Genomic DNA, 17,334 nt, shown 5'->3' on the forward strand with positions numbered 1-17,334 from the left:
TGGACTCCTTCCATTACAATAAGAAATCTACTTGATGTGGGGTGAGGACTACACTTATGTGTGGGTATAAGGATAAATGTTTATTATGTAGTTAAGGATTGTGCTGGTTTAGTAAAATGCAGTTGTGGGTTTTCCTCCAAGACCTATGATTTTACTAGCCCTGGGTAGTTGGCTAGGTTTCTAGAATTAGGCATGATCCCTCCTGCTGAGTGGGCCTTAAGTGCAATTTGAGAGCTATGAATATCAAATCAATCTCTCTCTCTCTCTCTCTCTCTCTCTCTCTCTCTCTCTCTCTCTCTCTCCCTCCCCCCCCCCCTCTCTCTCACACACACACACACACACACAGACAACTGTTTTGTCTGCATATATCACAGGCATGCATGGAACCCACAGTGGCCAGAAGAGGGAGATAAATCCTCTGCAACTAGAGTTAAAGGCGGTTGCAAGCTGCCATGTGGGTGCTGAGAATTAAACCCTGGTCTTCTGGAAGCTTGGTCAGTGCTCTTTACGCCTGACCCATCTCGTCAGCTAACCATCCTATAACGTTTTTATTTTAAAAGTCCATCTTCTGTTAATTTAAAAGTAAAATATGCTTTTTAAGTATAATAATCATCCACAGTTGCTTTAACAAATAAACCCTGACTATTTTATTTGGAATGCAGCAAATAGGAATTCGTACTGTTTTAGGAAGGGCCTATAAATGTCCAAAGTAGCTAAATGTTCTACTTTTACACGCTTCAGAATTGAGGCAAGGAAGAAAATCAAAAGAGGAATTTTTATTTGCATTTCAAGGGTTAAGTACTTTAAAGTGCCAAATCTGGATTAAGCAATGAGAATTCTTACATGATCTGGAAGTTTGTCTCTAATAGAAATCTACTCCTTAAAAAAACAAGTTTAGGTAGTACTCACTATACGTGCACCCTCATCATTAGCTTGGAGGCTTTTTGAGCCAGTAAACCAATCTCAGAAATATAGTCAAAAGTATCTTAAAAAGCCGAGTGAAGAAGAACATACTACTAGGAAAGATACATAACAGGTAACAGATGGTGTAGGAAGCTAAAAGGATATCCCAGGTCAGCTTGTTCTCTTACAGTGGTTCAGACTCAAATAATTCTCAAAACTCAAGATACAGTACCCAATATTTAATTTCTATAATGTACATTGTTAATTTTAACTAAAAAAATTACAAACGTGAAAGCACAGAGCTTTCTTTCTGGCATCAGCCTATGTGCTGCTAACCAGCACTGTTTACTAAGAATTCACAGTAATTACATATTCTGCAGGTGCCAAGGAAGTCTGGTAACAAAACTGATGGGATAACAGTGTTATATAAATTAAAAAGGGAGGGTGAAACCCCCTTTGTATACAAAATTACAGCATTACATTTTAAGTAAGCATAACTAACAAGTTTTGCATGGAACATCTAGGCTGATGTTTGGAATTATGTGACTTTTAAAAGCTAAGCAGGGAGAGAAGAAGCCAAGGAAGGTTACTGGGCTAGGAGGATGGAGCCATGGGGAGCTACTTCACCATCAGGGTTTTGTCTTCTCATTGACAAAACTAGACTAGATCATCTCTCTTGGATCTTTAAACAGAACAAAATAAAGTTCCTTCTGTCCACAATCAATGTGATTCAGGCACATTTCTCTTAACACTTGTAGTAAATAAAAGTGGGCATATGGCAGACATCATTTTGCAACAAAGTGTAATCTCTGAATGTTAATTATTCCTGGAACTACAAGCAGCCTTTTCTCATCTTAGCTGATATGTTCCTGACCCAAGCAAGTACCATCATTAGGTAGTATCCAAAGTATAGAAATGTTCAGTGCAGACTGCAGTTCCTTAATGCTTAGCAATGATACAAAACGCATGTAGGAGAGTGACAAAGACTCTCCTAAAGCAAAGCTAAGGGAGCCTTTCAGATCCATGATGTGAAATGTAAACATCCTTTGGTTTTTGTTCAATATTTATATTGATAACTCTCTTCTGCAAACAAATAACAGTTTATTCCCATGTCTTTGAGACAGTGGGATGTGTAGGTTGCAGTCTGTGGCTACTTGGGAGCTGACAGCTTGTAGTGAACTTGGGATGAACGACAGCAATGTGTTGGTATCATATAGTTTGTACTTAGTACTTTCTTGCACTGGAGATTTTTACTATCCTCTGGCTTTGCATTTTTCACTGAAGGGTGTGTTTAACACAGGTACTTTGTAGGGTATAATAACTCACATAAGACAGCTTAACTTCATATTTGTTACTGCTTAAGTTTATGGCTTTCACTTTAGCCTCTGAATATAAGTGTTTTCTACTGTGAAAAGGATCAACTTTCTAGTTAGAGAATTTAGAACCAAATGATCACCCGAGTTTCTCTTGCTGATGCATGAGATCATGCAAATTTACATGGTTGGAATGTTCAGTATTTTGTACAAACAACTGTTTTGTAAATCCCTTCAAATTCCTTTAAAATAGAATAGTGTTAAAAATAAAAATACACCTACAAGTGATCATGATGTATGAAGGCATACTATAAACTATAATCTTAAAATTAATGATGAATATGACAACTATTTTTATAGTGGATATAATTTATAAAATTGTTAATTTTTATTTCACTATGGTATCATAGCTATCAATTTAAGTATTTACTATGGTGTTGGAGTGGTGGCTGGTCTAAGTCACATAATAAAATGCTTATAGTTACTGAAAGAACATTTAATTTTTCTCTGGATAGTTCAGTGATTACTATGTTTTGAGATTCCTTTTACTTTTCCAAGTTCTATTTTACAAAGCAGGAACATCTACTGACTTAAAAAATTAAGTCATGCTTATGCCAAGGGTAAGTTTTCCCAATATTCTTGATATAATTTCCTTTTTAAAAATAAAAAAAATGTCATACAGAAAACACACTTTGGTCAGAAAGTACATCACACTAAAGGTCAAAGTTTTTAGTAATCTGAGAAATCAGATTTATGTAGTACTTAAAAAAATAAATGAAATCTAGTGAAACCTCAACTTTTCATTCATTGGAAATTTAGTTCAATATAGAAAATGAGAATTTACTTCTTTAAAATGGCATTATCTCTATTGGTTATCATTAAATATATGAATTCTTCCTCATCTATATCTTATTCAAAGGATTCCTGCTATAAATAATATAATTGAAGGATCATGAATTAATGTATACTCTAATATAAGATTTCTGTTGTGATTTAGAACAATAAATACCACACAGTGAAAAACTTATTACCAACTAACACAGCAGCAAAAGAAAGAAAAATGTATGTACATATCACCATGAGCAAGGTCTTTATAATAAATTACAGTACAGTCCCATCACAGTATTCTTCTATATAAAGTCACTACTGTGAAGACTTAAAGAAATTGTCTTGTATGTCTTAAATCTTGATCTAATAAAGTTTATACAATATCAAATAATATCAAAAGTCTAAAAAAACACAATGAGTTTTGATACCGTGTTTATAAATTATTGTTTTATATACTTTAAAAAACATAAGGTTAAAAGTGCAGCTTAAAAAAAAAGTTGAAATTGCTCTTCTCGATAATGGGTAGAAAAATGCACTGTTTCAAGCAGAAGCTATGTAAAGGCTAACACAGTTTCTCTGAGAATTTCTTTAAGCTTCCACCAACCATGGCCATGTCCAAGACAAACCAATACCAAGAGAACAAAGAAATCGTTTTGAAAGATGATAGGGAATAAGATCTGAGAAGCTCTGCATGGAGCCATAATTAAAGGTCTGCTCACAGGTGAGTTCTAGGACCCTGATTACTGTCACTGAATTGAGACCCAGTGGGGAAAACTTCAGAGGTTGCTACAAGTTTTTAATCTTTCTCAAAATTCTGTTCATGTGTATCTGGTAATAATATACCCTAGGATTCTTACTTTTTTAGTATAACTAAGATGAAACATGATTAAAGGTGATAAGTCCTACTTCCCATAGAAAAGCAGAACTAAAGATGCAGTTATTAAAGACAACAGTGTAGAAATCAGTCAGGAAGAAATGAAATATGACTGCATCTTAAACTGCCACTTATTACAGTACTAGCCGTATTACACTCATTTAGGAGCAAATGCATGGCCATGCTGAATTGAGTGACATATTATCCCCGTCTGCAGGAAACTGAAATGGTAAAACCACAGGCAAAGAAAACATAACAGAAAAAAGAAGGACAAAAGGAATATAAAGAAAAAACTTTTAAATTTACTGTGAGATCAAGTTGATGGGGCTGTGCAGACACGCACAGTGCCTGGTGTTCACAGCACCGGGCTGCTCTGCCTGACTTAACATGCATGACCTGCTCCTCAGCTGCTATTGCACTGGTGGTGTTTTACAGGTTAAGATACCAGCAACAGATGATGCCTTCTTTCCACTGAATACATTTAAGTTTCTTAGTTGGTTTCACATATATAGATTGCCTGAGATAATAAAATCATCAGCATTATGATAAGTTATGAAGGGCTTTCTAAATTTGATAGAACAAGATTGGATGCGGAGATAGAATGAGTGTTGGTGTAGGCTGCATACACACTTAACAATAATGCCTTTAGTCAGCAATTAAAAGTCGATGGATATGGATGCTTGTGCAGAATCGTCTCGCCCTCTGACATAAATTTCACAGGGAATCTCCTCCATCACTCTGTCCTCTAGAGCCTGTTCAGGGCACTCATGAGCTTGTTTGAAAGTGTAGCTGCTTTTTTTGAAGGTGCTATTAAATGTTTTCATTGGCTGTGGTTGTGCAAAATCATTTCGGAAGGGAAGTTCCATGGAACTGAGGTTGGTCCTGCTTTGTTTCACACTGGATGCTTGTGATCCACAGTGGTGGTCGTGAATGCACCGGGAGGCCGTGGAGGAGCGCCGCAACTTCTGGTAGTTGTCAAGTTCTTCTGACAAATCTGCCAGATCTGCAGAAATCTCTTTCTCTCTTAGTGAAAATAGTTCATAATGAGGAGGATCAAATACTTCCTGGAACCCAGTTTTATTAAATGCAGTTTTGCAAGCCATAACCTTTTTCCGGGGCTGTTTCACTTGTACTAAAATAGAAATAATGAGAAGGACCAAGACAATTCCTGATGTAATGCCAATAATTGTCCCATGAGTTTTAGTGATTTGTTCAAATAGTCCAGCTTTTTTCTTTTCTGTAAGAAAGAAATGTTGAGGTTTTTTTTTTTTTTTTTTTTTTTTTTCCCCAAAATTCACTTATAGGAGTTCCAATATAGATTGGCTAGTTATTTTTAGACGAAATAGGAGATTTGGGTCAAATATACCAGACCCTAAAAACCTGGTTTTTAAACAAATAGAAAATATTATTCCCATGATTTCTGAGTCAAGTAACAAATAATGATATAGCTAGCTAGGGCAAAGAAAAACTAAAGTACTTGGTTCCCTTACACAAAAGGTTCACAAGGGCCTACAATTTGCAAATTACACTAATATGGAAAATTTAAAAAACAAATACTCTTGACCTATTAAGTTTCTGCCATAAGGCAGATTCAACAAACTACTGTGTTGATTCATATCTGTGGAATCAGATTAACAATCCAGATGTACCACCATGGTCTACTGTTTTGAAATGATAAAACACTTGTATGTCAAGTAGTTAATATGGCTATCAGATTATACATCAGCTTCCCACAGTAAGGTGCTTGTTTGAACTTGTTTATTCAACTCTTTGAAAGATGAAAGATGGATAAATTTTATTTTTCCAACTCAAGTGACAACCAAGTTATAGGTATCCAATGCCTATTTGCCTTTCAAAATATATGTTAGAAATAAAAATAACTTGGGCTAGAGAGATGGCTCAGTGGTTAAGAGCACTAACTGTTCTTCCAGAGGTCCTGAGTTCAATTCCCAGCAACTACATTGGTGGCTTACAATCATCTATAATGGGATCCAAAGCTCTCTTCTGGTGTATCTGAAGAAAGTTACAGTGTAAAATAAAATAAATAAATAAGTCTTAAAAAAATAGAAATAACTTGATGTAGAGAAAAAAGAAAAAAGCCCATTTTCTAATGTAGTGCTTTTACATCACTGTAATAATCTATTAGCTGGTGTTATTAGACAGTGCTTCCATACTCACTGTAAGAACCTATTAGTTGCTCAGGTTAGCCCATTTGTTTTTGAGGCTACCCTCTAAACTATTTGGTAACTACATGCAGGGTATTTATAATACAAAGTTCAACAATAATGTAAAACAGGGCATAAAATATGGAGGCAAACTTCTGAATAACTTGAAAATAAACTCTACAAAGAAACGCTTTTTTAAATATTTCTTTTATAACATCCAAGAAGTAAGTTATCCTGTAAAAATGTTACTATGTGTGTAGCTCTGCTAGAGCACTATGGTAGGCACACCTGTAGAAAGGGAACTTTAGGCCCTTTCTTATGAAAGGACCCCACTCCTCATAGAAAGGCTGCCTTTGCATTGGACTTACCTTTACAGTGATTCTCATCCCAAGGGTATGCACAGTTTTGAACACCATTACAGACTAAAGAATTGTTGATGCACATGTTGCTATGGCAAAAGAAAGTGCTGCTTGTACAGGGAGCTGTAGGAAAAAAGAAAACTAATGTTGCTAAATACAGTAACATGTTGACCACAAACCCATCTTCATTAATTTTGTACTTTAGAATCTGACTTTAGCTGGGTGGAGGTAGTTCTTCCAGGTGGGAATGTCTACTTTTCTTAAATGCTTTTTGGTTTTCAAGATAATTTTATTTTCTTATTGGTTTTCTGAGACAAAGTCTCAACCAATAGCCTAGGTTGATCTCTAACTTGCAATCCTCCTGCCTCAATCTCCCAAGAGTTGACATTACAGGTTCCTAGTTCAAGAACACTTTTAGTGCTTTCTCATCTATGAAAAATGGCCTTAATTATCTCAAGGGTTTAATCCCTTCAGTGTGTTTCTGCAATGTTTTATGTTCCTATTTCCTATGCACAGGTGAATACTTTTTTATGCTGGATGATGATATAGTGTGCTTGCTTCTGCTAAGATAAAATTCTACACTGCAGACAAAACTGAGCATGTGATCCAGAGTAAAGACAGACAGTCAGACAGAGACACAATATATATATCTTAAAAGTTTTTTTTTCAGCTGGTCTTTGGTGGTACATGTCTTTAATCCCAGCATTCAGGAGACATCGGCAAGTGGAAGTCTTGAGTTTGAGACCAGTGTGATCTACAGAGTGAGTTCCAGGACACAGAGGGATACACAGAGAAACCCTATCTTGAAAAACCAAAACCAAACCAAACCAAACCAAACCAAAATCCCAAAGTTTCTTTTCAAGGTGAAAGATCTAAAAAAATGTATTGGACTAATAAATTTCTTTCCAATTAATGTCTTTGTTAGTAAGTATACAATAAACCTCATTAAAATATAGCCAGGACTGTAAATATTTTCCTCTAAAGAATTAGTTTTGGGTGATTTTGGAAAGCCAGGCTATGGTCAACTCATGCACAGTATCAGCAATATAACTGGTATCTTATTGCCTCTACTGACTCTCACTCAGTATGGGTTGGGGAAACAGAAAGTTAGTGGGCTCTCAGGAAGCCCTAAGCGAAATATGGAAGTATTGCTGAATGGAAACTATCCCAATCTTCTTTGCTATTAAGCCTGAGTACTCTATAAAACATCATTCACTAAAATTCCTGTGCAGCTGGTAATTAATTCCAGGTTAATTATCATGAACTATAGTTCATGTTTCAAGAAACTAACATAAATTGCAGGGCATTGTAGAGACAATGGTGTGGCATGATACTTTGAATAAGAACAACCCCCATAGGCTTATATATTTAGTTATCAGGAGGTGGCAATATTTGAGAAGGATTAGCAGGATTAGGAGGTGTGGTCTTGTTGGAGGAGGTGTGTCTCTGGGGTTGGGCTTCGAAGTTTCAAAAGCCCATGCCAGGCCCAGGTTTCTCTCTTACTTTGTGAATCAGGATATAGGTCTCTCTAAGCTACTGCTTTAGCACCATGTGTGTTGTCATGGTTGCCAGGATTATAATGACATAACCCCTTGAAATTGTAAGCAAGCCCTCAATTAAATGGCTTCTTCTATAAGAGTTGCCTTAGTCATGATGTCTCTTCACAGGAATAAAACAGTGATTAAGACAATGGTCATAATTGTATATAACTTGAATGTTAAGCACCACTAATTTGCATAAACATGTAGAACTGGTTGGTGTGTATTTTACTATAATATATAAAAAAAGAACTACACGCAAATAAAATACTCTATTAGGATATTCCTTGCATAGATAATGTATGTAGTAGTATTTTTGAAATTATGTGTATATTGGGGTTAAAGAAATCAATGCACTTGGAAATCTAGACATGTTTTTCACATTAATAAAAGGAATAAAAGTGTGTCCCTAGAAGTATGGTTAGTTCTAGGGTTGGGAAAATACAGTGGGCCTGTTTTACCAAGTAATATCATTAAGTGTAGTATTACAAGTAATGACTGGCTGGTCAGTGGTGGTACATGCTTTTAATCCCAGCACTCGGGAGGCAGAGGCAGGCGGATTTCTGAGTTTGAGGCCAGCCTGTTCTACAGAGTGAGTTCCAGGTCAGCCAGGGCTATACAGAGAAACCCTGTCTTGAAAAACAAAACAAAACAAAACAAAACAAAACAAAACAAAACAAAACAAAATAAAAGAGTAGTGGTTAGACAACTGAGGGAGAGAGGAGGCAAACTCAGAGACTCATGGGGTTGAAGCTGGGACTTTATGTAACAAAATCCCAGGATTCTAGAATAATAATAATGGTAATATATCAATGCGGCAGAATCTTCGCCTAATGAGTAAAGATTTCAGGGGACCAGTTACTAGGCGAGGGGTAAGCGGGACTTCCAGGTCAGAGAGAGGAGTAAGGGAGGCAGGAGAAAGATACTTTCTTTTGGACAGGAGAGATCATGGAGGACACAATGTAGGTAGGGGAGGCTCTGGTTCAGGTGGCAGATTTATAACTTAGAATAGCTTACAAATTAGGATGCTAGTTGCTGTGTCCAACGATTGTGTTACCTGTTGATTCTAAATTAAGATTGTGTACCCAGCCACCCATGGGAATTTGGAAGAGTGGGGCATGTATGGCAGCAGCCTGCCATGGGAACTTCATGAGCTGGGTGGAGAGATTTCGGAGCTCTGAGTCAGAGAGTCTGCTGGACTAAGAACAGGTCGGCCTGTCTGCCAGACTGAGAGTAGGTCTGACTGTCCACTGGTGCTGGCAGTAGCTTGGATGGTTTGGTAATATTTCCCACAATATAAAAATAGAATAAATACATATAAGATCACTGGTATATATTCAATTGGTGTATAGCAATTTCTTCTGGGATAAAATCTCTAGGGATAAGAAGAGTAAACATCTCAAAGACTTGAGTAAGTCCTTGAAACTAAACAGATACACTAGTCCCTTCCCTCCCCAAAGTTATGTAAGTAGTAAGGACTGCTGAGAGACATAGGCCGGCTGAGCTGCTTTCCAACTAGTTTTGCTGCCTTCAAGTTGTGCAATGTGCTTCAGGTTTCCAGCTTTGTGAGCTGTCACTCATAGTGGAGTGGCCTTTCCTGATGCAGCTGTCTTTGATTGAGTCTTGTAAGTATCCAAGGTGATAAAGTTACAAGTATCCAAGGTGATATTACAAGGTGAGTCTTGCAAGTATCATTGGTTCATAAATTTGGGTTTTGGTAGCATCTTGACTTTGTTCTATCATTGATTTTTAATTTGGCATGAACAGACATTTGTTTATGTCTTCCTAAGAATAGTCCACACAATAACAATATATACTTGAGGGAAAGACTAGACTGGGTTTCTTCTCACAGCAAATATCTAATTAGAATATGAAGAAGGAATGATGGAAATTGAAAGTTGTCATTAGGTAAACACTGAACAAATAACTGTTGCAAGTTACAGACAGAAAACTTCAATGGATGCTAAAATTAGTTGTGAAAAGATATTTTCACAGTCCCCAAAAGACTAGTAAAGAAAAGGAATAATTCTGTAAGTGGGGAAAGCTGGCATACCATTAGGAAAATGGTGGAGTCAATATTGTAGCCAATCAGCATTACTAAGACAGTTAGCACTCCATACCCACACTTCACTGACATGACACAAGGAGGAGGCACATTAGTATTTTAGATGAAATTCATGCTCTCCATGAATCATTTGGAAAACATCACATAAGCCCAAATGTGTGGACAGTTTATTAAAACACTAACTAGTATTCCTCTCATATAAAGACTGGGTGTCTGAGAAGGAGAAAATCAAGGATACTTGGCAACTGAAAGCAATGTGGGAAACTAGATCATCAAAAAAGACATTAAAGAAAAAGGAAAAAAGCCATTAAGGGCAAATTTAATGATATGTGAAGGTCTATAGATTGGCTAATAGTATATCAATGCTAATTTTCACCTTTTTTTGAAGATGTTAACAATAGGAAAATCTGAATAGACGTAAATTTTTTTTACTATTTTTGTAAATCTCTGTAAATTCAAAACTACTTAAAAATAACAGTTAAAAAAATCCCAAAATCTTCAACATAGTACATAAAACACTATTCTTGGTATCCATGGTTTGCAGAAGTCAATAATAGCTAAGCTGATAACTTTCCTTTCCCTTTTTGTTTTTGATTTTTTTGACATAGCATCTATTATGCAGTTTGGGCTGTCTTGAAACTCTTCTGTAGACTAGACTGGTCTTGAAATCACAAGCCTATGAGTTCAATATCTGTCTGTTTATGTCTTTGGAGTGCTGGTATTAAAGGTGTGTACCACCATTCCCTGCCTGGTAACTATTTTAAACTAGAAAATCCCTAGAGAAGCCCCCAGTGTCTGCAATCTCTTCATATAGACCCAATGATGCTATTTACATGCCAACACTTTTTTTCCCTGCCTACCAGTCAAAATTTTAAAGATGGGAATCATATCTCAGTCCTTTCAACATGTTTTTGGACACATGGTTATTCATGCTGATAAGAATTACTTTGGGAATAGAGATGGTTTGGGGGTTAGGAACGCTTGTTCTTGAGGGGAGTCAAGTCCAATTCCCAGCACCCATGTGGTAGCTCACAACCATCCTTAACTCCAGTTTCCACACCCTCTTCTGACCTCTGCAGGTACATTTATGTGAACAAAGCACTAATATCTAAGAGTTAAATATGACTTCTCAGGATAATTCACTGGTTTGTGATAAAATTAATGTTGATGCTTTTTAAATAAACATGTTCACTATATGTCTATAAGCATAAATTAGTGTTTTTATGGCATGTAAGTCTGTGTTATAGATCATTATTTGTCTGTCTGTTTATTTATTTACATTTATTATATGTAAGTACACTGTTGCTGTCTTCAGACACACCAAAAGAGGGCATCCGATCTCATTACAGATGGTTGTGAGCCACCATGTGGTTGGTGGGATTTGAACTCAGGACCTTTGGAAGAGCAGTCAGTGCTCTTAACCACTGAGCCATCTCTCCAGCCCTCATTATTTGTCTTGTGTGCTGTAATTTGACTCCCAGATTCTGTCCTGACCATCTTCACTCTTGTATTAACTCACAGACTTGGTGTAAGGTTTGCTCTAAGCCAGGGGGAGAAAAATAATGTTCCTGTTAAGTTAAAAAGTGAAGTGTGACAGTTTACAAAATGATGTTATAAAATAAAGTACTTTTTCTGTCAAAAGGTAGGTATTCAGTAAGCATATTGTGAATGAGTGAACATTATGTAATGGACTTAAATTATTTACTTACGTTCCACAAAGGAAGTGAAGAGCATCCTAAACCTGCTAAGCCGACTGCCTTCGTCTGCCCACATCCGGATCACTCCGACTCCTGTTTTCAACATGACATCATTAGCCACAGTGCTGCAGAACTTGGCCTTCAGATTTTCGATAGCACTGCTTCCATCATAGACTGCCACAAAATTTCTTTTGCATTCATTTGAGTGTTCCATTTGGTAATCTAGGAACCTCAAATAAATCTGTAATATCAGAACACAAGAGGTTTTTTTTTAAAGATACTTAATAATTTTCTATTTTATATTTTATTTATAAGAGGTGTTTATATTCCTATATAATATAATCTCATTATAATAATAATCCCATGGTATTAACAGGTAAAGGAAATAAAAGAGTTGCTTATGGCTGTATTATCCTAATAGTCAATGTTGGTGTTTTCAGTTTTTCTGTATTCAATACTTATCTTTCTTCAAGGCAGCAGTTTATGTAGCTTAGGTTGCTTTTGAACTTGAATTCACCATCTAACTAAAGATAACTTCAGGCTTCTGACCCTCCTCTTTCCACACTTAGCTGTATGCTTATAAACCTTGGCAGCTAACCTGCACCCCCCTTTTTTTTTTACTCATCATAAACACATTTATTATAATTAAAGTGCTTAACCACTAGGAAAGTGTAATAATTGACAAAAGTAGAGAGAGAAATATAGTTATACAGACATCTGTTAAGTCTGGTTGGTTTGTCTTTTCTTTCTTTTTCTTATTACTCTGCCTAGTTGCTCAATTCCTCACTGTATATATAGCATGGAAGTCTTCTAAAACATAAAACGGATCTATATAGATAATATGAAAATGGTCAAAACTATAGTCTGATAATATGCATTTAATTTTCCAAAGTTTTAATAGCTGTAATTTCCTGTAATCTTAACATAATGAGTGAAAAGAAATAAACAAACCATCAGTTCCAAATTACACTTCACACTAGGCCACTGCATCATGCCTGGAATTAGTCATCCCTCTCTTAAGTGTATATGCCATCACTTTATATGTTAATCACACATTACTCATTGTCTTCTCAGTTATCAACTGTCAGTGTATCACAGCACTTAGTCATGGTCCTTACTTTATAGCACAGTGCTTGCAAACTATGAGAACAATGGTTTGGCACTTTAGACATGCAAAGGGCAGCCACATGGAACTTTTTCCAAGTGAAAAGTTGAAATATAATACAAAGTATAATTTTATTACATAATTTATTTGGGAATTTCACATCATGTGCCACAATGATACTCACTTCCCAGTCTTCCTAGGTCCACCCCCACCCTTGAGACCTCTCTCCTCACTAGAAAAAGAAAAGAAAAAAAAAAAAAGAAAAAAGACAAAAGCAAATTGTCCAGATTGTGTTGCCCATATTATACTCTCAATGGCTTACTCCCCTCCACTGCACTCCTGCCAGAGCCATCATTGTGGCGATCATCCTTGATAAAATCGTTAGCAATTTTCTTTGAAGGTTTTCTTTCTAGCCTCTTACTTTTTATTGAGGGGCTTTGGTGGAGGCAAGGGTTGTCACAGAAGCCTTCTATGTCCCTCTTTCTCAAGTCTCAAGACTGAGCCTGCAGTCACCACTGTAAAAGTAGCTTCCTTGTCCTTTAACTTCAACGAGAGCATGGATCATGGACGTCCATGTGGTTCTGTCTTTGCACTGCCTCTCTACCTCACACTCACCATTCTGTCCTCTCCATTATATAGTCATTTGTGGTAGTAGCATCAGAAACTGCAGTGTCACACAGTACATATATTTTTTTCCCAAATAGTTTTACATGCAAATATTCATTGCAAGTTGCTGTTGTTTTGGTTTCTGAAGAGCCATAAAAAGTGGACCATTGCTAAGATTTGTCTTGGGTATCCTGCTGTTGCCCAGAGTCAGGGTGATGTAGTTAGGCAGGGCAGCTGGGGGCAGGTTCTATGGGAGGTCCAGGTGGCTACACACCTCCCTACCCTTGATGTCTTCTGCCCTGAGGCTCACTTGTGCTTGCAGCCTGCGGGTAGTGTCAGTGTCCTGCACTCCCCATCTTCTAGCCAGGCAAGCAGTATCTCTTAGTATCTCTTGTCTAGATGACTTGACAGTGTTCCCTTTCCCCCAGTTTTATTGGCAAGAATAAAAAGAGTCCTCAGCTTTAGTATCCTAAGGTGTTATGAGAAGAAAGACAGGACAGAAAGAGGCACAGAGAGGAAATGGGAAGATTCTATATTCCAGACACCACAATGGACTACTTATCAACCTATTAATAAAGATTTTTTCTGATATTCTTATGATAATCTAATAGCTCACAACTGGAGAACTTTAAACATGTAAAAGCAGACAAAATATATAATATACCCATAAAACCATGTCCTAAAATTCACTAACAATCAATTCAGCTAATCCTGTTTTATCTTTGTCTTTCATTACTTCTGCCCCTATTAGAGACAAAGACCAGACAGTATTCCATTTGTAAATGGTTCTAATGCATTATTTAAAAAAAAAATGGTGGAAAGATGGCTCAGCCAATAAAGTATCTGCTTTACTTTCTACTAAAGTGAAAAGGCTGGGTATAGTGGGCTTGTAGCACTAGCGCTAGGGAGGTGGATTAGGTAGCTCTCCAGGTTTGTTGGGGCCAGCTTGCCCAGTCTAGCTGGTGATCCACAGACCAGTGAGAGATCCTGCCTCCAAAAGCAAAGCGGATGGCTATTGAAGAGCCAGACTTGAGGCTGACTTCTGGCCTCCACATGCAGATGCACACATGTGTACACGTACAACTTGTATCCCACACCACAGTCAAAACAAATAAGTAAACTGCTATTATCAAATACATTAGCATTCAAATTTCCAATCATCTTTTAGTATCAGGAATCATTTTCTTTTATGTTTTGTTTAATCCTATGAGTTCAGTGTATTTACTATCTTTTAATCCAGTGGTTCTCCCAGTTTTATGTGCATGGTTTATCTGTTATACTTCATGATTGGTTTATCTTATAATAGTTAAAGATGTATCTTTATTTAGGGGGCTGGAGATATGGCTCAGAGGTTAAGAGCACTGGCTGCCTTTCCAGAAGACCTGGATTTTGTTCCCAGTAGCCACATGGCTGCTTACAACTGTCTAACTCTAGCTTCCGGGGATCTGATGCCCTCTTCTGACTTCTGAGGGCACCAAACATGCATGTAATATACTTATATACATAAATGTAGACAAATACACATAAAATTAAAAAGACTTTACTATATTTAATTTTTACTGAATTTTTAAAAGATATAATTTTACTATGTAGGCCTGTATGGCTTAAATTTGTTGAAGGTGGCCTTGAACTTGTCATTTTCTTGTCACTGTCCCCTGCATTTTGCATTTATAAGCATGCAACACCACCACAATCCAGCTAGCTTATTTTTATTTTTAATTGGCATAGTAAATGTTCAATACATACTGTACTATGTAATGAGTAGATAAAGCTGATAAGCATATAGCTATTACTTTAAACATGTACTATTGTGTTAGAAATATTGAAAAATCCTTCGTATCACTTTTGCTGCAATACAGATAATTATCAACTAAGTATAACAAACTACCTGTACTTGTTACTCCTTCTGTCCCTTCCTCTTCCCCTGCTTCCCAGCCTGTACTGATCACTTTTCTACTTTCTGAGGAAATCAGCTGGTTTTGGCTTCCTCATTTTAAGTGAGAACATGTGGCACTTGTCTATATCTGACATACTTGACATAATCTCCTCTAGGCTAAGAAAGACAGTACTTCATTTTCACAGTTGAGTAACATTCTAGTGTGTGTATATATAGCCTTTCTGACCATTCAAGTATCTGTTGATTTCACTGTTTGGCTGGCGTGATCAGAACTGGGATAAACATGAAGGGCAAGCATCTACTTGATCACTGATTTACGTTCCCTTGGGCTCTATCTGGTAACAGAGGAGCTAAATCCATGGCAGTCCTACTTCTAGTGTTCCTGAGGAGAGTCTACCATGGTGGCTACAACTAATATACATTTCCATAAACAAGGTGTAGGAGTTCCCCTTTCTTCAGCCTCCTCAGTATTTGCTACTGACTTTTAGGTGAGAGCCATTCTAATTGGTCAAATTTTGATTTATGTTTTTGTGATTAATAGTGATGCTTAGCTGTTTTTCAAATCTCTAGGTCATTTGTATGCTTTCTTTTTAATAAAAAACCCTCAAAGTATATAATTCATCAATAATGACACAATTTAGAACTATAGCACAGAGTGAAAAGAACAAATACCTGGCTTATGACTCTCTGACAATCAGTATTCCCAGGTATTTCCAGTGCTTTCAAAATTATGACTTTAAACATATGCCTAGCAACCTTCATAATTTGAATAGCTAAAATTTTTGTTTGAAGATCAAACAACTAAACATAGTGGTTACAAAGAACTACATTTTAGAGGAATATTCAAGAAAAACAAAGTTTAGGTCTCTCAATAATAGCCCCTCATGAAATCACACATATCAATAGTGCCATTTAAGGACTTATTTTTGCACTGAAATTTTGTTATACCTTGAGATAGCATTAAAAAGACTTATACAAAGTATACCCTATAAATAAACTCATCGGTAAGCATTTTTACTTTTTATAACATGTAATTTGTTTACTTACATACATGTGTACATTATAAACAAGGGCCTGTAAATGAGGGGATCATGAGGACTTGTTCTCAGAGCATGTAATTAAGATTATATGTTCTCAGTCTACCCATTTTCCTTCAAATTTTGTGATTTCATATTTCTTTTAGACTGAATACTCCATTTTACATAATGAAACGTGTACTATATTTTCCTTATCAATTCATGTGTTGCTGGGCAACTAGGTTAGTTCTATTGCCTTGCATAGTGAAAAGAGCAGTAGTAAACACTGGGATGCAAACATCTCTGTAGCAAGTACAGCGCTCTCTGGGGCTATCTATGTTCAGGAGTGGAATAGCTGGGTCAGATGGCAGTCCTATCTGTAGATTTCATTTCCAGGAATATCCAAACTCGTTACCATAGTGGTTGTATTAATTTGCACTCAGATGAACCATGTAGAGTTCCTTTCTCTATATCTTTTCCAACATTTGTCAAATGTATTGATATCTCTCCTAACTGGGAGAGGTAGCATCTTAAGAGCAGTTTTAAACTGCATTTACCTGATGACTAGGGAGGCTGAACATTTTAGAAAATAGTTACTGGCCATTTGTACTTCTTTGAACACTTGTCTATTCTGTTCTGCCCAATTGCTGACTTAGTATTTCTGCAGTTCTGTTTTGCATATTAGCTATCTGAGGTAAAGATTCCTCCCATTCTGTAGACTGTGTGGTCTACTGATGGTTTTCTTTGCTGTGCAGCAACATTTTTCATGTAGACCCACTTACTGACACTTGGAGCTACTTCCTGTACTACTGAAGTACTTTTTGGAAAGTTCCAGAACCTACTGCAGGGTCTTAAAGAGGATCCCTTCCCTATGGTTTCAACTAAAAGTTTCAATGCTCCAGATTTTAAATTAAGGTTTTTAATCTATTTTACATTGATTTTTTTTTGTACAACATGGATAATACAAA

The 17,334-nt window shown here is 36.6% G+C and overlaps 1 protein-coding gene across 7 annotated transcripts in view; it reads right to left on the bottom strand.

Moving 5' to 3' along the window:
* Nucleotides 1-756: 756 nt before the first annotated feature.
* Neto2 (neuropilin (NRP) and tolloid (TLL)-like 2) overlaps nucleotides 757-17,334 on the bottom strand; it is a 64,235-nt gene continuing 47,657 nt past the window's right edge. For all 7 annotated transcript variants that reach the window (NR_151665.1, XM_030243818.1, NM_001357287.1 and 4 more), the window contains 3 exons: nucleotides 11,755-11,983; nucleotides 6,452-6,565; nucleotides 757-5,155 (listed from right to left, as the gene is read on the bottom strand). Coding sequence is in view for 6 of the 7 variants with exons in the window: in XM_030243818.1 (XP_030099678.1) it covers nucleotides 4,575-5,155; nucleotides 6,452-6,565; nucleotides 11,755-11,983 (924 nt within the window). In the remaining variant the exon portion in view is untranslated. The remainder of the gene's footprint in view (nucleotides 5,156-6,451; nucleotides 6,566-11,754; nucleotides 11,984-17,334) is intronic.

This window comes from Mus musculus, chromosome 8, assembly GCF_000001635.26.
Source record: "Mus musculus strain C57BL/6J chromosome 8, GRCm38.p6 C57BL/6J".
NCBI classification, from domain to species: domain Eukaryota; kingdom Metazoa; phylum Chordata; class Mammalia; order Rodentia; family Muridae; genus Mus; species Mus musculus.